Source organism: Bombus vancouverensis, chromosome 7 (assembly GCF_051014615.1).
Source record: "Bombus vancouverensis nearcticus chromosome 7, iyBomVanc1_principal, whole genome shotgun sequence".
NCBI lineage: Eukaryota > Metazoa > Arthropoda > Insecta > Hymenoptera > Apidae > Bombus > Bombus vancouverensis.
In genome coordinates this window covers 16,191,070-16,218,267 of record NC_134917.1, presented here as the reverse complement: position 1 = coordinate 16,218,267, position 27,198 = coordinate 16,191,070, and the positions used below count along the sequence as shown (strand labels likewise).

The 27,198-nt window shown below is 42.9% G+C and overlaps 1 protein-coding gene and 1 long non-coding RNA gene across 7 annotated transcripts in view; one reads left to right on the top strand and one right to left on the bottom strand.

Moving 5' to 3' along the window:
- The window catches only part of LOC117157963 (latrophilin Cirl), a 364,233-nt gene that overhangs the window by 8,118 nt on the left and 328,917 nt on the right, over window positions 1-27,198 (bottom strand). For 2 of the 6 annotated variants that reach the window (XM_076620304.1, XM_033336387.2), the window contains 12 exons: window positions 17,770-17,876; window positions 14,746-14,929; window positions 14,177-14,355; window positions 12,724-13,365; window positions 11,005-11,416; window positions 10,633-10,858; window positions 10,367-10,532; window positions 10,030-10,244; window positions 9,731-9,834; window positions 8,620-8,664; window positions 7,149-7,317; window positions 5,842-6,063 (listed from right to left, as the gene is read on the bottom strand). In XM_076620304.1, coding sequence (XP_076476419.1) covers window positions 5,842-6,063; window positions 7,149-7,317; window positions 8,620-8,664; window positions 9,731-9,834; window positions 10,030-10,244; window positions 10,367-10,532; window positions 10,633-10,858; window positions 11,005-11,416; window positions 12,724-13,365; window positions 14,177-14,355; window positions 14,746-14,929; window positions 17,770-17,876 — 2,671 coding nt within the window. Of the gene's footprint in view, window positions 1-5,660; window positions 6,064-7,148; window positions 7,318-8,619; window positions 8,665-9,730; window positions 9,835-10,029; window positions 10,245-10,366; window positions 10,533-10,632; window positions 10,859-11,004; window positions 11,417-12,723; window positions 13,366-14,176; window positions 14,356-14,745; window positions 14,930-17,769; window positions 17,877-18,212; window positions 18,320-27,198 lie in introns of all 6 variants that reach the window. The other 4 variants (XM_076620305.1, XM_076620307.1, XM_076620306.1 and 1 more) reach the window with 4 other exon arrangements.
- On the top strand, window positions 6,008-7,158 carry LOC143302960 (uncharacterized). The gene is made up of 3 exons (XR_013058849.1): window positions 6,008-6,131; window positions 6,247-6,485; window positions 6,985-7,158. It is a non-coding gene; the product is annotated as an uncharacterized LOC143302960 (long non-coding RNA).

Genomic DNA, 27,198 nt, shown 5'->3' with positions numbered 1-27,198 from the left:
AGGGGATGATCGAGTGTTGTGTCCTTTTTCATGAATCAGCGTATATGTGTGAATCGTTTGGGGGATGTCATTTGAAATATTCTTATGGGGCCGTGTGTTTACGATGATTTGATGTAGTATTTGGACGACTGTTATCCATCGTCAATTACGCAATTCGGGAGTCATATTGTAATTGGAAATTACGTCGGGTCGAGGTTGTTATGTCCATGTAGTACAATGCACGAGGGTATAGTACTCTCGGTCCACGATACTGGAAAGATCAAGTGATTAATATCGAGGACATATCTGACACGGTGAATAACAGTGAAATACGATATTAAGAGAATATTAAAGCGTCGAATAAAAGATCGTAATTAATTTTAAATATTCGATTATAAAAGTATCGCAATTTACCAGTAAACAAAGGGTTGCTCGAATGTCACGAAACCTTAGACAAAACACCCTGCTCCGTAATTCCTCGCATCCTTCTACGTATAATCTAGACAAAATTCCACACGTTCTCCGTCACCGGGAACTTTCTTCTTTCTCAAGAGTTCCCTTCGAAACTAATTAACCCAGCAACGCGAGGTTGTTCGTGACAAATACGGGCCGGTGCGATCGTTCTCGTCGCCAGGGGGACGGATTAGTCGGATTTCGTGTGACACGGTTTAAAAAGAGCCTCCGACCCATCGGAAGCGACGCGCACACGGAAGATACGGACGGGGTAAATCCGACGATATCTGACGGAACTGCGATACTCGCCGTAAGTGTGGCGGATTTAACTCGTACACGGGCAAATCTACGGCGAAACGGACTGAGATACGCGACGTCAGCACGCACACCCCGACCTCGTGCGTGTTTAGCTTGGAACGATACGCGACCACACCTGTTTTCCGGCCGTGCGTGAACGACGATGAACCACCGACTTTAGATCAAGATTTTTTCCGCTTTCGATGAAACGTCGAAATAAGGACGAGTGACGGATTTTGGAAATTTATCACTTTTCTCGTCCTTTATGTTTAACCGAGAAGAATTTTGTTTTTATCGCGTTTCTCGAATATCCCGAAGAGCTTCCAATGAATTTTCTGTTCTTTTACCAAGTTAAGGTAATCGTCGTCTGAGCTTACCCAACAGATTTTTAGCTTTTACTACGTTTTACGAATAGTTTCGGATAGCTCCGGATGATTTTTGAATCCGTCAAGACACTTTTCCATTTTTAAGCAATATCGAGTTACAATAATAATTGAGATTAGTAAATGCACGAACAATTGTCGAAAAATCATTTGATCTTTAAGCGTTTTTACGTTGGAAAGGTTCTAGATTATCGATTCGTTGGTATTCCTTTGAAGCGAGATGGCAACACGATGGAGCAAGGTGAGATGCGACAGAGATCGTGGCGCGGGGAGAACGAGTCTTCTTTGTTTTCTTACTGTCTGTAATGAGGTAACGTCGGGAACCGGCTCCTCGTTTGCGCGGCTGACGTGCAACCGTGCCGAGACTGGGCCGTCTGTATCAGAGAGGAAATAGCGTAATACCGATCATCGTGATGACGTTTCACCGACCCATCGAATAAAATTACCATCGTGCAACTTGTAAAACCGGCTTTGATCAAACCGTTCTCCTTCTAATGGGAACGCACCACTTTTCCACGTTCGCTCGGCTAATTATGGATTTTCGCGTTCTCGTGCTTTGCAGTTAAAGAACGTGAAGCGTCTCCGAGTTGTTGGAGCGCGAGCTGGATCGTTAGAGGCTTCGATGATCCGTATTACCCTATCCTTGCCTCTCGTCGCGCGAATGTGCACCTGGTGTTAATTAGCGAAAACGCACAGAGCAAGGGGAGAGAAAAAAAATAGGAAAAAAAAAGACGATGTGTCTGTTTATCCATGTGTGTATGTCTGCGTATGTGTGTGAGTGTGTCTGCGTGTATGCAGAGAGCAAAAGTAGTCGAGAATAGTGTGCGAGTGTGTACGTGTGTACGTTGCGAAGGAGGTGTGAGAGAGATGTGAATCGGATCGGTTCGACGAGGTCTTTTCTCGCCTTTACGGTTTTCTTCAGTCTCCGCGGTCATGTAACCGATCGTGTGATAGGTGAGTAGTCTAAAGAGCGTCTCGACGCGTGTGAACACGTACGTTTGTCCGACTGTGAACCGAACCGAGGCCGTTGATCGAAAGGCGCAGAAATATGTATTTTCGAAAGGGAACGAAGAGAAGAGTCAATTCGAGCGCTTTTCGATCGAACGATCGCTTGACAGCAAGCGGCTTAAAGATATTTTTGGACTGCGTGGACAGAATTCGACGAATGAGGAGGATATATAGGATAAGATAAAATCTATAGCTATGGCATAGATTGCAAAAGTATTTTTTATACGTATTTCAATAAGTACGTATATTAATCGTATTCTGTCCACGCGGGCGGCTAAAAACAATATTCGCTCGTACATTACGAATCTTTCTGAACGTATACTTCCTTCATGTTCTACGGAAATTCGTTTAAACTTCTTTAATGATAGTATTACCGGTGGGCTCACGCATCAGTGCCTCCAGAGTAAAAAGGAGTCGATAAGCGACAAACAGGTTTGCGAGGAAGCCATGGCTGATTTGCTAGAGCAGATGCTATTCGATGGAATGTGGGACCTGTCTTTTTAACCTTGCAATGGAAACTGCCAACATTTTCCTTATACTTTACGTTTTACATATAGGAAATATAGAAGCGTGTCCAACGGTATCTTGTTAAAATTTCAACTGCATATAAAAAATGAAAATTTTGTTAACTCTATATGTACACATACAAGGCAAATGATTAAATCTTTGATAATAGAAATAATATCGAACGTTTTAGCTAACACAGCAATATTAAAATCTCTATCTACAACCATGCGCATTGTTGGCGTTAATTCAGCATGGATACCGACGCGCCTCGTTTTAGGGTGATAAAACATTGAGCAGACAGAGAATGGACGCAGGCTGAAAGTGTTGCAAATAGCAGTCAGTCGTCAAAGGCGCAGCTGCGAAACCGATTGTATAAATCATCGATGTTACAGATTCGTTATGTTTCTCGTGCGTGTACCGGTCCGTGGCGAAGAGTTTCATTAACGTTCCGGAAACATCATCTGAAATAAATGGCGAGCCGTGCAACGTCGGCTTGTTTCCACGTGCGTTGCAATAAAAGTAGGTCTCGATCTGGCGAGACGTGGGAACAAAAGGAAGGGAATAGGGTACAAAGTAGCCAGCAACCGCGTTACACCAAACCCAGAGCCAGATAAGAAGCACGAAAATCACCATTGTTAGTAGGAGGTCTTGCAAATAGTACGTTCGCGTGTTTACAGGTGTGCAAAAGTCGAGCGAGAGAGCGTGCCATGTACTTTTCGCCTGGTGCTCGAAGACCAATGCTATGCTTACCGCGACGAGAATTTTCTCTCGTTTCGTTCTTTCTCGTTTTTGTCGCTTGTCGCAATCGACACCGTTTTCTTTCCTTTTTTCCCCTTTCCACTCAGGGTTGAAACAAGAACCGATATCGTGAATATCGATACAGAGAGAGAGAGAGAGAGAGAGAGAGAGAGAGAGAGAGAGATAGATAGAGAGAGAGGGGGGGGGACAATACGAATACAAATTTATCGAGAATCGTGATATTACGAAACACGGTTTTTATTTCTTTGGTTTCCCGGGTTTCGCAGTACGTTTGAATTGAAAGCACGAATTTTTTAATATCTCCCGCGCGCGTTCGAGCTCAACGTTGACAATTATATAACTCCAAAAAAAAAGGCACATCGTGCAACCGTACGAGTGCCGTTTGTTTTTGCGAAAACCACGAGGCACGTGCGTTGCGAGCCGTTCTAAAATTCGGTGAATTTACACCGGCGCGTCACTGACAAATTCATGAACAAACGCAGCGGATAAAAAAAGAAACAAGCAACGTGAAAAGGCAAAAAAAAAAAAAAAAAAGAAAAGAGAGGTGACAACGATATGCAATTATATAATCGTCATAGCAAATGTCGTTTATCATTTTTAGTCGATTTGTGTCTAGTAATGTCCACTAAATCCGATAAATTCAGCCGACGATTGGCAATAAAGTTTTACGGAGAACATAACAACGGTGCGATCGCGCATATTATAGCTCGCTGTGTGGTTATCGTTTCATCTACAACCGAGTATCGTTGTTTTATCATACAAATCTACGGCATGACCACGTTCAATCATGTCACCTATCTCTCTCTCTCTCTCCCTCTCTCTCTCCCTCTCTTTTTCTCTTTTACTGTTCCTCCAAACCAACCCCTGAATATCATTCTTCGCATGCTCTCTTCTCTCCCTATTCCCTACTCTGACTCCCTGAATATATACATCTGCCTGTCTCTCTCATTCTCTTTTTTCTCTCTAAATTTTCTTCGCAGCAAGCGCGATAGAGCCGAAAGAGTCGAACGGTTCACGGTTAAATGCCGTTTTAGCTCATCCCGTTCCAGAACCAGCTTTTCGAGGCGGACGAAGAGACTCTCGGTGACGTTAAAAAAGTGTTTCTGGCACGCGTCGCTTTTGAGCGGAACGCGCGGCCATTCGAAACGAATCTCCCTCGACTAGGAGGGTCGAGGACACCCACTTCACAATTTATCCTGCAACAGACTTGGGGTAACACATTAAAAAAAAAAAAAAAAGAACACGAAGAAGGAGAAGAAGAGAGACGACAAAAGGAAGGTAGCTGGAGGGCGCTATTTCGAAGATGATACAACGACGCGGTTGCGTTAGCATACACGAGCGAACAGAGTCGAGGGTGGTAGACATGTTGCTGGTTAAACGTTTAACTAGTTTCGAAAGCCCTCCATTTCCTATGATACTGTCTTTAAATACTAATCACAGAGAAAATCTGTTGCCTTTGTAAAGCGTACCTTCGTAAATCTTTACGAAGTCATTAGGAAGTGATAATTGTTAAAAAAGAGACTACCGTTTTGGATGAATAAGAGATTTATATCGAGAGAAGAAGAGGGTGCACGGCACACAGCCAACGATTGCGAAAGTCTCGTGATCGTTTGGTGGAACGGTGACAGTGGGTGCATCGTTAAATTGAAGAGGAAGGTCCGGCCTTCAAAGGGTCACGTAGTAGCGGTCGTTAGAACCGCAACGGAAACCATTCTTCTTAATCGCGTGGATGATCGTGCAACGAACAAGAAAACACGAGTGCTTGGTTGATGTCGCGGTCGGTCGTCGACGACGGACGAAAGAATTCGCCCGATAAAGGTGCAAGAACCTTCGTGTAGTTATCAACTCGAAAAGCTGGCTGGCGTTCATGTAACGAGCGACAGAATGGCGTAGAGGGAGTGTGTTATTAATTCCAGTACTATTAATTATACTTGCGTTACTGGCAGAAAGCGATAGTCGAAAGTAAAGAATAACAAGAAGAAAAAAAATAATGACGGGGTAATAGATGGTGAATAAAGAAGAACAGATGAGAATCAGTTATCGAGTCAAAAACAAATAGAGCTAGTTAGAAAGAAAAAGAGAGAGAGAAAGAGAGAGTGACCTATTTTCGTTCGTTCTCCTCCTTCAAAAAATATTCCCTCTTTTGATCGTATGTTTTCACATTTTCTCCCGCGCGACAGACATACGGTTGTCAAAAACTGTTCGAACAACCGTTACGAAGAAAGAAATTGGTTTTTTTTTTCTCGGTTTGGTGTAGAAGCGGCTATCGGATACCTTGCTGAGCGGGATGCCTATTGTGGTTGCTAGGTGCCATCATGTGCATCTGGTGTGCCCCGACCGGCGACCTCAGCGACAAATTGTTCAGGTTCACGTTTATCGAAAGATTCGTATTGTTACAGGCGGCGGTCAGGTTGTTGTGATTGTTCGGCGGTGACGTGGTCGTTGTTGTACCCACATTGGAGGCGGCGTGCGGCGACAATCCGGAGCTATCGGTCGTCGGCGCCGACGGATTCGACGAGGTGTTGTGAGAGGCGAAGTCCTTGCCTCCATTAGCACCACCGGCGCCGCCGCTGGTACCGGAAGAGCCGCCGGAGCTTCCGGCCACCGTCTTCGAGCACCTGAGGCACTTGGGCAGCCAGGAGTGGCGGCGCACGAACTTCCTGTATTCCTTCCTCACCTGCAATGGCGAAGCAAACCCACCCCCCGAACGAAAGGTTTTTTTTTAACGGTGCACAAAGAACCAAGGCAAGTGCGAGCGCGCGTTCGTTTCTCGTTCGTTCACGTATGAATAATAATAACAATTAAAAGAAAAAAAAAAAGGAAAACGAATTGAAAAGTAAAGTATGATATAATCTTCCAGGATGACGATGATGATATACTTTAACGATGAACATATACTTTGATATATTGAGAAACATGAATATGTGATCGAGTTTATGAAGCATTGGTGCTGAATTTACAGATAAATTAGGAAAAGAGCGGTGCATCCTGCAGTGGCAACCAAAATATAAACGTTGTTCAAATGAAAAGGAAGAAGATAACTGAATATAACGAGCTGCAAATCAGGCTACAGGATCCCGGTTAATTCGACAAATAAACGTGGGTGATTTTCGATTGCCACAGCACTTTATTTGAGACATCATTTGTTGTCATCGTGTTCTGTTTTGCGAGATACCATTACGATGTTTAGACTGCGTTTAACATGATTCCTGTCAAATGATCCTCTTGCTTATGGAGTTACTTGCTACTTATATAATACGAAGAATCCGCTTTCGTACATAGTGCATCGAATTCTTATGTTACAAGATCCTTGACTCGTGAATAATTGTGTTAACTATAAACCTTACGATAGAAACAGTTTTACAATTCTCATTATATAAAGTTCCGATTCGACAATTGCTTTCTTACTTTCCTTTAAACTTCGCGTTGACATTGCTTCTTGCTCTCGAAACGTTTCGCGGTTTGCTCGATACAAAATTGAAAAATATACGCAATATAATCAACCGAATAAATTAACATCCTGTTTTGTTTTTAATAATAATAATTATCGTAAATAATTGGTAACATTCTCTCGCAATAATTTTTCCCGCTGTTTAAGATGCCACTCGAATTTCGTTGGTTTCATTAACGATAAGAATGCACGACGAAAGATGAAAGAATGAAGGATGATTCAACGAGGCGTTCTAAACGTTGGAACGCGCGTTAACAACACCAGAGAGTTTAAAGTAAGGTGGACGTTTGGACCCCGACGTATTCCCTTACCTTCTCGTTCTGAACGCAATGGAACACAAAGATAAACAGCCCCTGCAGACTATTCAATATGGTGAAGATGTACGCCATCACGACGGATTCTTGGTTCAAGTAGAGAAGCCCGAAGGTCCAGGTGAGTCCCAGTAGAAATACTAAGACGATCGCTCCTCTCAGCCATGCCCTAGTCAGAAAATATCGATCGATGAGTCACATTGAAGCTAAAAATCTCAAGAACAAGATAATCGCGAGCGATGCTTAAAGGAACGTGAACGAGAGCTATGTGAAGTTATCGGTATGAGGGATTTAGAGAAAAAAATACAAGAAAAAAAGGTAACGAAGAGAGTGGGGGAGGGGGAAGGGGGTGAAAGGAAACGATCTCTTTAGTCTCGTGCCATTGAAAGAATTAAGAGTAACGTGCTAAATGATCGATGATGGTGTGACTTTAATTCTAATAATTCCAATGCTACATTTGTCACGTTCTTATCGAAATGGAGCGGCGAGAACACGGAAGATTATCAGGAGACGGTGTTATGCACCGCAGTGCACGCAACATTTCGAGCTGCGCGATGCTAACGTGTACTACTAATGTTGCTCGTTTCTACACGCGTGCGCGTGTCGTGTACACACTCTTCAACAAAAGCATTAGCATCGTTAATGTTCTCGCGAGTCTCGAAAGCGGCTGGCGTCCTATAAGCATCGCACACAGTGTTACTATTTCTTACTTCTTTCCTCCTTCTCCGTATCGACGTTCTTACTATTTTTTTCGCTTTTTCTTTTTTTTTCTTTTCTTTTCTTTCCTAGTTCCTGATCTAGTAGAAACGATCAAGACTGCGGATCTACGGGAGGATCGGGTGCACGAACTACACAGGTAGGCGGGTGTTTATTACTTCTAATCTCGCGCGTATACACTAAGCTACTCTCAAATCAGGCCTTATACCGGAAACTAAAGGATAAATACGGCATGCGGTTTAAGTCGTCGTATATGTACTCAGAGGAAAGGCAAACAGCGTGATGTAAGTAAGAAATTCGGAGAATATCGATCGTCGCCACGTGTCAAGCATTATCACGAGGATACCACGCTACTTAAGCCATTGATAATTGCAAATTGCCCAGGCTTTTCTAAACCGATACAAAATAATATAACAACGAGGATAATAACATTTGCGATTCCAGTGAGTCACACGATCAATGATCGTTCGATTAAACGATCAGCGTGACTTTGTTTTTCCCGTGAACAGACTATGTACTACGTTCTACGTTCTACAGTCGCAAAAAAAAAAAAAAAAGAAAAAATGATAAAATGAAACAATTATCGTATCAGTAGCTTTGAATTATTAACGAAAAAGAAACAAGAGAAAACAGTGAACTTGTTAAATGAAAGAATGGTGAAATTAAAGGCATGTGAAACGACGATTAGTAATAGAATGATGTAACGGTGAATGAACGAGATGTGGGTAATAATAAAAATTGGTAAATATCTTACAAGTGCGCTTGCAATTTGTTGGGAAGAGCATTCTCTTCCTTTCCACTACCAACCAACCACGCCATGCAGAAGAATGTAGAACAGTGTAGACAGAAGTGGGTAGAAGATTTAATACAAAAATGAAACAAGACAGCAAAGTTAGGTGATTGTTCCGGCACCATTTTAATTAATTGATTATTAAGAAAAAAAAAAAAGACAACTTGTTGTTTCGCTAGTGCAGTACTCGATTCGTATTACTATACGTTATATACCTGCGTTAGTACAATAGAACATTTAGATAATTTCGAATTATTCGAAAGGAAAATAATGAAAATGAAGTACAAAAAGAACGTAGAATGATTAAAAACGGGGAGAAAAACGAAACATAAAGAGAGAGAACGATTTTTTACGATAAAGCAATTTCGATAATAAAACGAGTCGAGTTTGCACGAGAATTTAACTACCGTCACCAACATTTTCGTACAGAAATTTATCAAGTTAATTAAATATTACTATCTCTCTCTTCATTCGACATAGTTTTGCCCGTTTCATTGAAATCACAGAAAACACAGAACGCAGGCTAATTATCATCGTACTCGTTCGATTGTTCGTGCGTCTAATTTCTCGTTGAAGCATGACTCGACTGTGACGGCATTTTTAATCACATGTGATACATACTTATTAACGAACGTTAGCGATACATGTATGTAATAGATATACATGTATGTTATATATATATATATAGAACGATACCCATATAGTACCTAAGATTTATAGCAATACAAGTGGTGTGTCGAACGAACGGAAATCTTGCGATCATTCCAACACAGTAAATTAATAAAACGGAAATATATAGAAACGAAAAGAACTCAGCATGGCCGCCAAAAAGATGCGTGACAATAAAAGACTCTCTTTCGGGAGATATCTTTAAGCAAGTAAAGCTTGCGAACGTGAACCGAAAGCACCAAACAAACATTTGGATTCTACTCGACGATAGGATTGATATATCTCGAATGTGTTAACGGACGGACTCGATCGATTACTTTAATATAGAGATACATAATATATATGTACAAATTCATTTGTTACGTTTCTCGTATTTACGGACAAACCCTGGAATTTCTAGGCTTACCTTGCGCTGGCCAATCGAGAGTGCTCCTTACTCTTCATCGCTACGGTCGTGTTTGCGTGCCGGCACATCATATAAATCGCCATCGATAGGAATACCAAGTTTGCCTAACAAGAAAACCGGATAACAGCTTCTGTATTGAACTTATTCTAAGAATAGAATATATAGATAGGTATATCAAATATTCATACGGCTTTACGTTTCATCGAAACACTCGATGCTTTAAAAACATTATTATATATTAATATAACGTGGATCGATTACGATTTATTTTCTACTTTTCTTGGCAACAGTCATCTTACCAGTATAACGAGTATCACTGGTCCAACGAAGCTGAATATGAAGTAGTTGTCCGCTCGTAGCCAGCAATATCGATCGGTACCGTAACTCAGAGGATCGATTATACAAGAAATGGCTACGACCAGCAACGGAGCACCGTAGGCGACTAGATAATACCAGCGTAGCCTTGATTTTTCTGCTTCGAACACCTCGATCAGCATGACGTATAATTGAAACCCTGCAAAAGAAAATCGAAAGGAAATCAAACTGGTACTCCCGTTTCGCCGAACCGTTATTTGTTGTTAGTTAATGCATGATTCGACAAACGGCAGTGTTGCGGATATTCTATTCGAGAGATACCTTCGAGAAACATCCAGGCGAATGCACAAAGAAAAAAGAAATGCAACAATCCAGCGACGATACCGCAGATAATTCTCTGATTCGTTTGTCCGATTCCGCAAACGAATAAAATTTCCGCGATCAGCAAGCACACACACAGATTCTTGTGGATGGTTGTTCTATCCGACTGTAACAGAATGGCAAGGCACGTTTGGTAGATGTTCGATCGATGCAGTCGAAGCTTTCGTGCTTTCCGATCAATGTAAGATTCGACACGGAATAATTACCTTTAGTCCGCGAAATAATTGGAAGGTCAAAATTGCCAGAACCAGGCAAACCACGGAAATGATACAGCCGATATAGGTGATGATCTGCAACGCGACTTGATGAGCAATATCCAATCTGACGGCGTGCACGTCCATTAGAACGGCGAAATTTGTAAGATGGTTGCACTCGCACACTGTGTGAGTTTCGTTGGTTTTTCGTATTTCACAACCCTCCTCTGACCAAGCACTGAAATGGGAATTAAAAGTATGTAGGAATAACAATTATCCCTGTGTCAATTTCAAAGAACAAAATTTTATTACGTATCTAAATATTTTCCAAATAAACGACACTACGAACTAGCGAGACAGATGTAATTAGAAGAGGGAACTCACCTTAAGATGTAATCCCAGAACACACAAGTCGGATTGGTGACGTTCTCAATGGACAGATGCTTGAAATAGACTCTGACAGGCTCGCTGAGCTGTATGTGCCTTCCTTTGCCCAAAGACGCGGAGATCACTTTACTATTTAGAAGCCTGGTCGTGTTCCTTTTCGGCAATGGCTGAGGGTCGTCGTTCATGACTAACGATGATACCTCAGCTTGCGGCTGTAAGATCTCCTCGAGCCTGTCAAAGGCCATGAAGACCAAACGGACAATGCCACCCTCGCTGTTCTCCAGCAAAGCTCCTCTGGTTAACTCGACACGATCGTTCGAAGCTGCCCATCTCTGTTGAGCTGCCTCCGTCGGGAACACTTCTAGATCATCGCCGATATTCCGGGCATCCAGAACGCGTACTTCCATTACTATTTAAAGAGATATGTGAATCGTAAACATCGAAGGATATCATGATACTTTTATATGGTGTAAACTAGTTTGGGTTGGATAAGATGTTTTATGCAATTGGAAAGAATCGAAGATATATATGAAATCCAATAGACAATGTGTTGAATTCTTTTATTTCAATTGGCGTTTTATAACCGGGAACTCGGGTTATTCTCGGTACCAATCATTTTGTTATAACCTTGGCCTTTACTCTCGAACATTCGAACGCAATACATATTCCGTAGAAACATGCCCACGTGGCGCATCGAAATAAAATTTATATCCTTGGGAAGGTATTTCGTCCTGAACAGGACGGCGCGGCGTTAACCGAACTCCGCAACGTTCGTCAATCTCGCGACCATAAAGTTCCGCTACTCGATTCATCTTCTCGAACGAACAATAAAACTAAACGCGCATATCTTTCTGTCTGTTATTTTTTCCTTGTTGTCGCGGTGTTTCGCTCATCGTATATTCCATTCGATCAGTCGTAAAAGTGACGTCTTCGGCTGACAAGAAAAATTCGAGAGGACTAAGCCCAGCGACGGTGGCAGCTAGTTTTCTGTTAGCACGAAAGAAAGAACACGGTCAGACGGGCGAATATTATGTTACATGGCATCCGGCCGGCTGTCGCTCATCAAACTTGTCTTCTTTTTACCCTTTACTGTTATGCTATTTATCACGTGCGGATCTAATGTTGGTGCTACTTCGTTCGACCGCGACGCAGAAAGTTGCTTCCAGCAGCCTCAATCACGACCGCGCGCTACGTTACTTTCAGGAAGTAAATCAAATTGCTCGTAATTTTCTCGGTGGTTTTGTTGTGTTAATGCCGGGTAGGAAGAGAGGTAAAGCTCGGGTTACAACATTATCCAGCTAGGTACCAGAGAATTACGATGGGTTTGAATCTTTGTTTTATCTACGCCGGATATTACCACCGTCGCATTCCACAGATAAGGGATCTAGATTTATGCGACCCGATGCTAAAGTCGGACCTACGATACTTGCATGTCCATTGTGCTAGACGACTCAACGTTAATTCGTTATACCGTCTGCCACTCCTTTTTACTCATCACGGCCCGTCGTCCTTTCTCTCAGGTCTTATCACACTATCTAAATTAGTTCGTGGCTAATTTTTCCTATAGACGTACCCTTGTCTATGATATAACTCCAACTAATTCGAGATTACGCGTCGCTAATTTAAATTTCCAATTACACTGCTTTCAAACGAATTACGGAAAGTTCAATTTGCCGCTCTAATTCAACAAGTAAAGATATATGTAACAATACTCACGTATGTTCCTCCCTTCATGAGTGATCGTTTTCTCGTGCATCAGCGTGTCGGCCAACAAAAACGCGTTCTCCTCGAGTCCGATCAATAAAGAGGTCGCGACTCTCATCTGCTCCTGATGGCTGAGATCCTTCCAAGACGCCATTTGCGCCTTGTCAAGCAGATTGCTGCCCGTCCTCACGACACCTTGCAGCAGCTCGGTCACGCTGACCTCCCTCTGATTCGCGTCTTGGTACGTTCTTATATCTTGTGCCATCTTCTCCGCCATATTCTTGATGATCTTAGTCGTGATCATCATGTCACCACCATAGAGACCTCTGCTGTTGTTCGTCACTTGCGATAATTCTCGACTGATTCCGAGGATCACGTCGCCTTCTGTTACCCTGTTCTCTAGCGTGGTGAGCCAAACGGAGCGACACTCGCTCAGATCCGGACTGTCTCGATGCCAGAAGGCCGTGTCTGCTCTGGCCAGGCATCTCCAACGCGCCAAACCGTTAGCACCGCCTGGACAACTCTGAACAGCTACGTCGCCAGCTCTGGTCGTGTTCCACGACAGGTTCCTGGCTATCACCGGGGGACACACTTGTCTACCGTAGTCGTACCATTGGCCATTCGAGCTGGACTCTGGGTACAGCGTGCTCGGCACTGGAATATTTGAGTTAGTTACGAGCGTTAGTTGGCCTGTTACTTGGCTTTAGTTAATGGCGTGGCTTTAATGTGATTCTAGTGTCAGGTCCCCGGCGGACCGGAGCTTAGCTCGCGCGCAACATCGTATCGGGTCTGTGAAATGGAATTTTGGATACCCAAGGGTGTCTTAATCTTTTGCAGTGATTGTTACGAGTTGCCGAGTTACATCGAAATCGAACGTTGGTTAGCTGATACGATTTATACACTGACAGTCGTATTTCCCTGCTGTTTTAATACGCAGTTGTACATTTGCCGCAAAAGAAAAGAAAAAAACGAAACAGGCGATAGAATTTTGGTAATTAGGGATCGCTTTAGTTTCGGATATCTTTATAAAGTTACTTCGACGGTCTATCCATTCTTGGAACTCCCAAGTTTCTGACAGCTGCCTTTTGTGCGTTAACCCTTTCGGCACGATCGTTGGCTGTAATTGACAGCTGACAAGCCCTCGAGCCAACGTGTCGACTATAATCGGCCGATGATGCTTCAAATCATCCACTCGATAAGTCTTGTTTCACAGTGTAATTAGAGTGCAATATTTAATTACATTAATAATTCATCGATTTCACTCTTTCTAGGTTTCAGCGAGAAGTGATCGAACGATCGAACGAGAAAGCTCTTTAAGTAGCTTTCTGCTCGAAGCTGATGTTCTCGAGTACCGTCTCTCGATCTCGATGATAAAATAAACGATACATTCCGTGCTCTCTTTATCAAAACGCCATCAACGCTCTCCTCTCGTTTATGAAGACCGCTTAAACACTCGAGAACTTACCAGTGGTCCTTCGACTCGTTCTCCAAGGAGCAAAGGTCGACGTGGTTGTGGCCTGAGTGGTTTCAGGAACAATCGGAGGCACCGCTGGTATATTCGCAGACGGAACGTTTGCAGGAGATATTAAGTCTTGGTCCACTTCGAGGACCTCCGTATCGACCGGTGACCTCGTCGACGTGGGACTACAAAATGAAAAGGGTTTGTCACTTTCAACGACGCTCGTGCAGTCCAACTTATCGGCTCTCGTCCAACTAACGACGTAACGAAAATATTTCCCCGTCGAGAAAACGTAATAAAATTCTGCTTTTAATGGAACGTTTCGATAACTTTATTTTTCTAGCTGACACCGAAAGAATATCCTTCGAATCGTAACAAAGTTACGTGACCATTGAACGTTAAAGAAAATCTTTATTATTTCACGATCCATTTCGAAATGTATCGTTATCTCCGCTATTAAAAATTACTATTAAACAAAATCTATAACGACAAATTATGGTTCGACAACGAATCGTTGAATCAAAGCTCGATAATTCAAACTAAACGAATTTTAAACTAAGCAAAAGTATACTGACCTTGGCGTGGTGGTTATTGGGAGCGTCGGGGTGGACGGTGCTGGCGGCTGCGGCGGTTGTTGAGCCTGGGGTGTCGTAATCCTCGAGGGAGGCCTGACAGTCGGCTTAGCCGTGCTCCAAACGCTTGGCTGAGAAGCCATGATCCACGGAGGACTCGGACGGGACGTTGTGGTGGTTGTTGCCGCTGCAAGTGTTTCGTCGGTCTCGTTTTAGTTCGTCGAAAACGGGAGAAGCACACGGGTGGCAAAACGAAACACGGGCTGATGACGAACACGCGGAAAGAAGAGACGCCAACTTTCAGGGAGGGTTGCTCTCGAGGATGCTAAGAGCTCGTCTACGAGCTTATCGGATTCGAACGCCGAGTATAATTAAGAAGGAAAGTGATTCGAGGAGCTCGAAGGCAGAGCCGGGTAAACGAGCTTTTCGACTGAGCTCAAACGACGGGGATATTTTAAACCTCGTTGTAGGCTAGGGGGTAGGGATCAATCTCTCGCCGATTCTCATCGGAACGTTTCCTCTCTCTTACGGCCAGAAACTAACGATCGCACTTTGTTTCTCGTGGAATTGCCACGTCACGGTGAAAACCTCTTTAATCTCTTCGATTCAAGCTCGCCTTTTTATTTTCGAGTGTTCGGGGTCCGACGAGAAATTAATCGTCGCGATAGCTATCGCGATGGATGATTACAATGAAGTTTTAACATTTTCTTGAAACTTATTACCGAAGTTATTCGGAACAAACGACTTTCGATGGAAAGTAACTCACCGTGTTACTGTAATTCGTAATCGATATGGCAAAACATTGATTCGATAACGACGCTTAGAAAGGACAAACGATCGATGCTCTCAGAAACCGACAATAGTATCCTCTATGACCGTTCAAGCTCATTCCAGGATTCCCGTATCTCGAATATATATACGTACGCGTTCCATTACAAAGAGACATCCTTTGGTCTGGATGGTTCAATGCATCGGTCGAACAATCGTGATGTTGTATCGATCGCGACAGAAATATTCCCGAAAACGAAAGGTCTTGGCCATTCGGTGAAGCGAGTGGAAGCGAGCGGCAGGATTAGCCTACCTTCGAGGCCGATATCGCGACTATATCTGGCCTAAGAGGAGAAAACGATCTTTAACCCAAGATGGCGACGGCAGTTAATCCCTGAACGGGATGGTCCGCGTATTTCGCGGTACTATCTCTATAGGGGTCATCTTTATTGGCCGAAGGGGTTGGCGATAAGGTAAAATACCGGACGTCGCCGATGTCCGTTACGATAGTCGGCTATGCAAGAGAAGGACACCGGTATGCATACAGAGGGACGGACGAGAGAGAAATAGAGAGGCTTTCTCGTGGTATCGGGGCTACCAACAGATCCCTTACTCCCTCTTGAATATACACGTCGGTTGGACCGATCTATCGAGCCTCCTGGATATCGATCAGACGAAGAGGATGTGTTTGGAAGCTGTAAAAGGCGAACAGAGAGAGCCATAGAGAGAGCAGAGGGTTGACACTTTATGGTCCAATAAGTGATTGCGTTGCTTGGTGGTTTTGGTAGGTCGTAACCGGTGGGTGTTAACGCTGAAAGGTCAGGAAAGTCAGCTTCATTCGTTCGCTGCTAGTTAGAGTCTGTTTGAACGTCGTAAAGTCTTCAAATACTAGCAACGATACACTCAGTTTATCATTCTATAGAACGTATGCGTATAGAGAGTCAATAGAGGTGATTTCCTTTTGAACATTTTAAAAAATCTCGATGTCTGGTTCTGTATATGTATTTTCACGCGTTTATGAATCGAAAATGTTAAGCTACTCCTATGGTTATGATTACAATAACGTACGCTGCGTATGTCAATGTATATAATATGTAAATTGCTAGCAGTAAAATTGATACGAGTATTAATAATTGATCAGAGGCAAATTAATAGAAAGTACTGATGCGGATTTACTGTAACACGTTGAAACGTCGTTTCGTCACAGTCGAATCGCAGTATCATCGAGCGTAACGATCGACGTTTGCAGTAATCTTCCCTGCTTCTCTTGATCTCTCTGCTGTTTGCTCTTATTGGGTCGTAGAAGAGTTTCATTACGATACGAAACACGTCAGAAAAGTTGGACGTGCAGCCGTGTGTTCCTCTGCGTTACCGATCCCTACGATCGATTTCTCGATCGCAAAGATCACGTCTTCGCCAACCCTTCCACCTCTCTTCTTCTCTCTCTTTCCTCTCCATGCGATCTTTTCTTTTCTTCACTTTATACTTCGTCTGTCTGGAGAGTGCATAGCCGATGCAAGCCGCTGGAAGATCTTTATCGGGACACGGGCTCGCAGTTACGTGGGCAACGTGAATCATAAGCGCCGGCTTCGGGAAATTCTAATCGATTCTCGCGGTCAGTTGAACAGCTTTTTACCCGTACGCTATGTATATAAACGGCCTGATAAAAAAAGCGAATATCGAGCTCTAGAACATGAGAATCTCGAGATGCGTACCATCGTTCTCGAGAATCGTACAGATAAAAAATCGGCTCCTGAATTTTTTGCCTAATAATCATCGATATCGACGTCGGGGAAAAAACTTAACGATTATACTTGTTATCGAAAGATCAGCTGGTTTCAGAAAACGAATATAAAAATCAGAAACTCCTTCAGTTATAAATAGTTTTCTAAATTATTTTGTAATACATGTTGAACGTGTAATTGGTTGATTATAATTAACAAAAAAAAAAAAACACTATGAATTTTTAACGATAACGTATCATATTAATCCTTAAATAAAAATTTAAATAGGATCTCTTTAACGATCGAGTACAAGAAGAGTACAATTCGATTAATGTAATTTAAGTAATATTCTAATAATCGCAAAGGTTTCTTCTATATGATCTTGGAAAGGAATATGCTGAAAATGATCGCAAAGTCGGCGCCTATGCGATCGTTTGCCGGTATCTACGGAAGACCGTTCGTAGAATAAACGATACAGGGTACAGAGATATTACGAAGGGAAGGGCGCGTACAAAAATGGTGGAGTCTTACTTACCGGACAGGCAACGATAATGCGCCTCGAGGTACTTGTGCGTGTTGGGACAGGGATCGCCGAATTGCAGCGTCGATGCAACAATGCTGCAGTTCTGCTGGTCGTTGCACCTGGGTTGCGATTGGTCGGTTAACATGACAAACGTACACCCTTACCAAAGTGTACTGAACCATGGATCCTGTCCCTTCTCTCTTACCGTTATGGATGCTCGAAGAGGGATATTCGCGAATGGAGAGACTTTTTCGACAAAGTTTGTGTCTTTCGTTGCTTTTTCGCATCTCGAAGATTCACGCTTTTCTCCAAGGTATTCCGCGCGAGTTTTCAAATTTTTTAATCATATTTGTCCATTTAATCGCGTTTATCTTGGAAAAATCGTGATCCTGAGCAGCTTGTGTGTAACTCGACGAAGGAAGATTCGTCGGTCGAAAAGAAAAGTGTGCACCAACCTAGGCAATAGTACTGCGCCTCGATGTACTTCCCGGTTCCGGGACACGGGTCTTCCTCGAAAATCTCGCTGCGTACGTCCACCGAACAGGAATTACGATAATTGCACCTGTAATCGTCACGTGAGCAGAAAAGTCACCCCAGGGGACAATGATAAGTCACGAAGATTCGATGAAATGGATTTGATTAACGAGAATCAATGGCGTCGATGAAATGTGAACCGTGGTGATCTTGGAAGTATCCTCTAACTTCGAGTATCAATGATTCTTTGACTCACAGCCCCAACTATGAAACTTTGCAAGGTATTTACAATCGAAAATAGAGAACATTTTTAAGCGTTTCGATGTTCCAATCGAACGTGATATTAGATTTTGTAATATGTTATTTTCAAACGGGTCGCGACAGCGTTCCGGGAGCGATGTTAGTAACAACAGATGTTCGATATTCACGAGGTACACGTGTTAGCAAATAACAACAGAACAATGAGTTAGTAGAAATAGAGATTTGCAGTAGTTGTAAAAGCGCAGTATACGTTCGTGGTAGGACAGATGAACTCGTATTCGCAACATCGTGCGCCGATCGTTTCGTGTTAATAGTACAACGGTGTGTATGTACAGTGATACGAGTATCATGCAGAAAACTTGAATTCTAAACTCAAGCGCGTTTAAAAATCTGCCTAAATAAAATGTTCTTCTCTCTTTTAATCTATAGTTTTGTTCGCGATTTCCATATTTTTACTTAAAATCGTATACGATCGCCGATTAAACCGAAAACACCAAACGAAAGATTTGGTTCTTCTTTTAAACGTTGCACTTCATTCTTGAGTACACTCGTCGAACGAACGCGAAAGTATCGGTGCTACGAAATAGTAAACTTTCGAGAGGAATTCTACATTACAATTGCCCCTTCTTCCGAGCAATACTTTGCAAGTACCTCCTTCGTTAAAGAGTACCTTATTGCCGTATTCGCGAGGAACTTTCAAAGATTTGCCCTCATACAAAGCACAATGGAACGAAAAATCGCGTTCGACGATGACGCGTGGGAAGCCGCGTGTCTCCGACGACATCGGAGTTTTCTACTTATTTCCAAATCTTCAGTCACTTCAAAGATGTTTTCGCCCGATTCTAATCCCGACGACGCGACGTTTCGTCATCGTTCGCATGGATTGCTGGTCGTTTGATTTAAAACGAACTATAATCGTCTTAGCAACGAAAGCAGCTTTCGCCTCTTAAAACAAAATCGTTCCATTAAAAATAAATCGATGAATTAAACGCGACCTTTCTTCTTTCTTTATACCTTTCGCCACTTCGGACGAAGTAAAAAAAGTACCTGGTGTCGCTTTCTGATATTATTAGAAAAATCCCGTTGACGCGAAGGAACGGAAAGAGAGAAAACGCCTGTAACGAACCGATCGATGACGTGGAAGTGCGCCCGACTTAATGATCAGCATCGATGCGGCTATTAATTAACGTTTCATACAGTTTTACACGTTCGTCTTGTTCCTTCTTTTATAGTATATTATGTTATGTTAAATATTCTCGAATTCCTCGATCGCTGCGTCGATAGAATATTTATTCCGAGGTAATTTTAATTCTTTTGAAAGATAAATATGCCATATTTCATAACGTATCTACTCCATCTGGAGCACTGGATATTAGGTACCACTGTACTCTATATAAATAACTCTTTCCCATCTTCCTAGCGAGATTCCACGATATACTATATTTTACAACGAACGCGAACGTAGCCAATTTCCCACATTCACCACGATCAAACAAAACATCTCGCGTTGCTTCGTCGATCCCGGCGAACTCGTCGCTTCGATCCAGCCACGCCGTTTACTTTCTGCATAATACACGCACGCGGGGCTCCCACCTTAGAATCGGTAAAGTGTGCACGGTTTAATCTCGATCGGGGGCGAGCCATTAAAGCGAGTGCACGGCCCATTGTTGGCCAGGCGGAGCGGTGTGCAGGTGAAAAGCCCACACACGACCTGTTATCGGTCCTCGTGGCAGCTACTATTTCAGAGGATTAACCGGCCTCTGCTTTTCACCCGAAATTTCATCCGAAAACCCCTGTTCTCCATCGTCTCGAAACAATTTTTTCTCTCCCTTCATCGAGGTTGAAACACGGATTTTCCGGGGGCGTGAACACGACGAACGAACAACAGGAAGGAAGGAAGGTAAAAGAGAAACGTTCCTTCGGGCGGGAAGGATTAATTCGCGCCGCTGACACGACGACAATCGATCGCCAACCGAAAGGGCGGGATTCCTGTTGACTTTGCTACGGGTTCCGGCCACGTCAATTTGTCGTGATTCGAGTGGCGTGTATCGACAGGCTACCGGGAACTTCTGGTTACTTCGTGTAATTGGCCCCGCTAGTAGATTACTATGTTATGGGAGAAGAAAACGGGACCGAAACGTTCCTGTTATCGACAAATCCGGTTCGATTCTTGATTCTCACTTCTCGCACGTGCCTCTTCCACTTAACTTATGCTCCGTAAAAGGTTACGCTTCCGTGAATTCATTAAACGTAGCTGATGGAAAGCAAGAGCGAAGAAAACAAAATTATACGAAGATCTAAAATTATATTTTAAACGCAGTAAATAAACGCGTATTTTCTCTCGACGATGTTGGTTCGTGTCGCGATGACGTCGCTCCCCTTTTCGTCAGGGATCGTCCTCCTTGCACGCGCGCCGCCAAATAGAACCACTGGCGAGGGTAAACGTAATTTCAGACGGATAAACTACGAGTGAACACGAAAAATCGCCATTTCGCGGATGTTGCGCCGCTCGTTATTAAGGCCTTCGGTTTCCTTCGACCCCTCTTACAGCCCCTTCTCCCTTTCATCGTTCGTTTCCATCTGAGTCGACATGCCGGTCGCGTTTGCCCGTCGTATCGCGCGACTCCTTTCTGCCTGGTGGTCGTGCTTTAATCATCGATTTCACGACGATTCAGACGAGCCTTCCGACACGCCTGGGCTGACCCCGGATTTAATACGTTTCGACCCGTTCACGGTTCGCCCCGTTATTTATCTGGGCCAACCACTGTTATTTTTTCACCGAGCCGACGCGACGTTTCGGCGCACGAAAAAGGAGTTTCAACCGCGAAAAGCCCGCCGCCTCGGCGCGTCGTTCCGAACCGACCAACCTCTTTTATTTTGCGACCGCTTCCTGTCCAATTGCTTTCCCCTCCCCATATTACGAAGATACGCGTATAATCTATGCATGGAACTTTTGATCGACTCCGCATCGGTTTAATGACCGTTTTACGCGTTACAAAGAGAGCTCTCACCTCGTTTCTGGTACTGCATTAAAATTTCAATTTCGATGAACACTTTTTTTTTCTCCGGTTTCACAACGCGTTTGCATGTCGATATTATAAATGATATTCCGATAGATCAGCGAAGAGAAGTATAATAGATAGTTGCCCATAGGTATTTACAGGAAAGTATGACCCAAAAAAGTAATCTATGTGCGCTTATTGGATTGTGGTAAATAGTATTCGAATGGTATTTTACAACAGAGTAGAAGAAAATGAAACGATTCTGAAAGTGGATTGAACGATCCACTTAAAGTAATTTAGTACGATCGAGCGTCAGACATTTTGAAATGTGTAATTTAGCCAACGGGAAAAACGCTAGGAATCCTTAATGAAACTTGTCTATCGTTACGTCGGGTGGTTTTACCGTGCATGCTTAGACACGAATCATATAGCTCCGTCGTTCATCTTCGCGATTTAACACCTTCAAACACAGACGTATTTACATTCCGCGATATGCAAAATTTATCGTTATCGTTATACATATCCGCGTGCCTCAGGTTAGCTCGAATAATTTACGGCTATTTCGAACGACCACCGAAACGTCGCCTGTAAATGTAACAACGCGTGAATTATACAACAGATGTCAAAAACAAAGGAAAATCCGATTCCAGTAAAATTCTTGTTCTAATATATTAAAGAAAGGAAACGATTAAAAAATTGCCTTCCCCTCCTGCTGAGAGAGACGGCCATTAAAAAACGCCGATTCGATCTAACTGCTAAATAAAACTCGGACCTAAAGTCTTCCGCAAAAGTTTATTCAAATGATAGCTCGAACCCGGCGTTTTTCTCCTATCTAAAATTCTGCCCGATGATTTACGATATCCTTATTTATGCACCTGGCGTTTAATAACGCCAAAGGGAACGGCCACGACGCTCGACTGTCACGCGACACCTCGTCGCTTTAACCTACGTTTCGCGAGCGGAACTTTTGTACAAACCCGATCTCTTATTAAAAAAACTAAATATTTATCGATTATTCAATGAATTTTACAGGACGTATGTAATTCCTGTTTTCTTATTTTCTATCCTTTGTACTTTTACTCGAATTAAAATCTTGTTATATTTTCATGCGATCTTTCAAGCGGTAATCGAATTGCATCAATCATGAAACGAAGTTTCTAAAACGTTTCGAGTAATCAAAGTTGAAGACGAAAATGAGGAATTACAACCGACACGCGTGAAAAATGCAATGCATTTACCGAAACTATCTAAACGATCTACGTAAACGATCGATGGTCAAGTTTTTTGGTCGATTAGATGACACGAAAGTGCCATTCGCGTGGAAAATGACCAGGCGAAATGAGATTCGTGACGATGGCGTGGCTACACAGATTCTGTTTTAACCGGAAACGCGATCGAAATGGGCGGAAACGGTACGAGGGAAGCAGAAACGTGCTACGCGATTGATCGAATGACGGTGATGGCGCTCCCGCGCGAAATTAATCGAACGTCGAAGAACGATTGGCCTTTTCTCATCCCGTTGCTTCGAGTGTGGCGTGTATCGACGAAAAATCAATTAACCAAGCCCCGAGGAAGATTATGAAAAATCGTTTCGGGGCTGATTCGCGTGGCCGTATCTGCGTGGAATCGCGAGGTCGTAACGCGAGTCGAGTCACGCCTACGGTTTCGTCGTTCGGAAACGTACCGGCAGGGGAGAGAAATGCGCGAACAACACACAAATCGAACGAACGGTATACACATGCGGCGGCGGCGGCGGCGGCGGCGGCGGCAGCGGATGTTCGTGGAACAGAGACGGGAGAACACGAGGCGGTTCCCGTTTCGACTCGTATCCGAAGCTCGTGTGACTTTTTAATCGACGAAGGAATTTCTTTGTGCAAGAGAAGCCGAGTATCGTCGATTGTTCGCGAATCTTCGAAGAGGGTGGAGACGCACGAGCTACCGAAAATCACGCGTCGAGAAACGAGATCGTTTTCCTTTGACGTTTTGCGAGAGACACAGAGATACGGTCGTTGCGCGCATGGTCCGCGCGATGTTGGACGCGAGCAAAACGAACAATCGTGGCAAAAAAGAACCGGACCGAGGAACGAGGGAGCGCACGTCGAAAATTGGTCGCTTTGAGAAACTCGATCATCCGTTTGTAAACGATCATTACCGCGTAACGCGCGATGACGAGCGAAAGAGAGATCCTCTTGGGAGGTTAATAAAACGCTTTTAAATGGTAATTGATGTAGTGTCTTGAAAAATTTTTATTGATTACCCATCGATGATATTAGTAGAATGAGACGATTCATCTCGTATGAATTACTTTTTCAGCGGAGGGAGTGATGTTAAACGTTTTTTTTTTTAATTCCATGTAATTGCAATATTGTTAATTATGCATTGATTAATGCCAGATATTGTTCCGATTGACGTAGTAATTGGTTATGCTATGTTTGTTTTTTGATAGGATAACAAGTAAGCGAGTATCGGAATGTAATTAAAATACCGTATACTACTAGATGCACGAAGATTGGAAAAAGAAAAAAAACGATCTGCAATTTGTTTTAGTCAGAACAAGTAATTAATCGATCTTACGTTGTCTACGGAATATTGCACTTCGTCACGAAGCTGTTTCGATCCGCTCGTTTTGCGAGCAGGATGCCACGGATACGTTCACCCATGGCTGGACAAGTCGCCGACTAATTTCATCCTTCGATGCTTATTTTTAGCGTAACACGGGATCTGTAAACGTGCATTCTGTACGTTCACCGTGCTAAACGATAGCCCGTGCTCTTAAACAAATGACACATTTCAAAACCGAATTTTTTATCAAATTTTTCTGACCGCTTTTTCATCAATCTTTTGGAAATATATAGCGAGTAGTTCGCGAACAATTTGCACGGAACGGTATAACGAATGGACAGCGAAAAGATTTTGTGCAGAATCTCTAGAGGAAATTGATTCAGACTGTGATTGCCGTGAGACGAAAGGATGTGACGAATGTCGACGAAAAAGCCTCTGATCCAGAAAGAATTTTCCCCAGGATAATTTCCCTCGCAGACACCACAAGGACGTGTGTGCGGCGATCGTGTCAGAGTGGAGAAACAAGAGAACACAACACAGGAGCATCTCTTCGTAGCATTCCGGACGGTGACAAGAGTAAAGGGAAAAAGATCCATGGTAGCACACGTGGCGTTCTTTTATGTATAAGTATGTATATGTTCATTTTTCCTTTCCATTACGAATTAAACCTGGAATAGTAGCGTCGCAAAAAGAGTTCTTAACGTGTAACATGATTCATAAGATTACGCGATATTACAGAACAAATTATTCTTCCCAAAAAGGCTGATAAACAAATTTTTATATCAATTTTTTTCTTAATGACTGTGTTCTATCTTGTCAGTCTAATGACTGACGGTATCGATCTATCGATAAAAATATCACGATTTAAGATCTCCTTCTGCGAATCCTCTAGTTACCGCCACGATCGTTCATTTCCATAACAGTTCTCTTCAAATAAAAATTCACGTAAATAGATTATTTAACTCGCAATTGAGGAATCGTTGATTGAAAGGGAAACTCCTAATGGATCATTGCAACGAATCCGCTAACTGGCCAGCGCAAAGCGTTACAATGATCGAACAGAACGTGCGCACGATCGTGGCTGTAACGAGCTGTACAAACATCCAGCAACTCTCTACGTCTGTAAGAGTACATTATATAATAAACTTTGTGGCATGCAATTGGTCGCTTGTGTATCAAGATGGAGCAAGGATATCACGGAAAGTGCAATATATACATTGCGTATCTACAAAAATTCATTTCCTTTTTCCGTAGTATAATGTTTTAAATATTACCCTCGTAGCTTTCCCGTTCGTTTTCACCCTCCTTTTGGTTCTACCTTTATTCGTTCCGCGCTTCCACCCTGTATCCGCCTGTGCACCACCCTACAACCCTGTTCCACGAGGGTAACGAGAAATATTCGTCGGACTTTCGCCGCGTTCTCGTGATTGGAATACTTTTAAGTACCTAACTGGGAGCTCTCTAACTCTCTTGCTCTTTCTCTCTCTTCTCTCCTCCTCCCTGTTCAAGTCTCTTTCTCTTAATCTGCCAGAGGATTAAACGAGTTTTGTCGAGAGAACTCGAAGATACGTAGAACGTGTGCGGATACGATGGTGTCTTATTCTTAGAACGAGTTACATTCGAAACTGGTATAAACGCAATATGGTTGTCGAGGATCTCGTATTAAACGAATACGGTTATAGAGATTCGGTTGGTTCTTTAATAAAGTCGGTTATAAAGCTATATACCGTAGATAAAGTGGCTGGCGAGCTAAACCTTCTTTTTTAAGTGTAGTTCCGAAGCATCGATTAATTATCAGGGATGAAAAGAAACATCAATGAAGCAATCTTTTACACAATGATTTAAGTGGATAATCCTGCGATTATATCGAGCAGCGTAGAAAATCACATTCTATTAACTGGGATCAACGACAGTGTCGTAAAAGCGTTCTCACGACGGTGCCATGGTTGGGAACCGCATTGCGTTAATAGTTTATCGACGGTCGAACGCTTTGCTCGCCAATTACAGTCAACGTCTATTAACGTTTCGACCGACCATTTAAGGGACTAATGAAAATCCCGACCAGAGTAAGCCTCTCGATCGTCCTCGAGAAAAAATTCGAGAGGCGACCAGACAAACATGTTCGAGTGTATTTTTTGAATGAAAAAGGACGAACGGTCGATTGAAAAATCCGACGAAAAGGTAGGACGAGCGGAGAATTGTGCTGCTGCCTTTTAACGAACAGCCGGTGAGATTGGAACCAGGCGAAGAGAGGAATTAAAAAGAAAAGAATCAAAAAAACAGAGAGAGAGAGAGAGAGAGGGAGAGAGAGAGGGAGGAGAAAGGAAAGGCAAAAGAACAGGAAGAACGATCGAGGCTACAATCGAGAGGCGAAGAGTAACCGCGACAGCGGCCACGATCGCGTTAATGTCTTTTGATTGAATGAAAGAACTAATTTCGTATAATACGATTATCGACGGAATTCTCGAGACTGCAATTAGTTTAGGTTAAATGCTAAAGCCGGGACGAACCGAGATTGGAAAGAGCTTGCAAAATAATACAAGTTTATCGAATTAAAGAAAGTCAGAAAAGTTCTAATTTTCGATCGGTCGATGGAGATTGACACGGCTTATTTTATGCAAATGCAATTATCGGAGAGAGCACCGTTCGCGAAAAATCACCTCGAGAAACGGCTGGCTTTTCGAGTACGTATCGATCGAACGATGCTCGGTTTCGACCAAACGCCATTTTACTCTTTCGCTGTTGTCTTTTGTTGAACGATGCACGTATGTAAGTACTTACGTTGATTGCTTCACTTTTCTTTCATTTATTTCATCCTTGATATCTTAGATATTTTAAGAAAATATTCAAGTGAATGTTTCATAAAATTTTGACTAAGAGTACTAAACATTTTATCGAGATCTGTAACAACGCGATAAAATACAGAAATAGTATCAGAAAACGCGTTCGCGAATAGACTTTGTTCAAAGTGTTTCGTCGAAAAATTACGGATATGTTTACGATTTCCGTACGATCGTTGTATTAGCCAGGAGCAAAACACGCAAGGAACCTGTCACGAAGAAAAATTCCCGCAGAGGAATGAAGGATAAACACGAACAGCTTTTTTCACATCGCGAAAACGACGTGTACCGTGATCATTTCA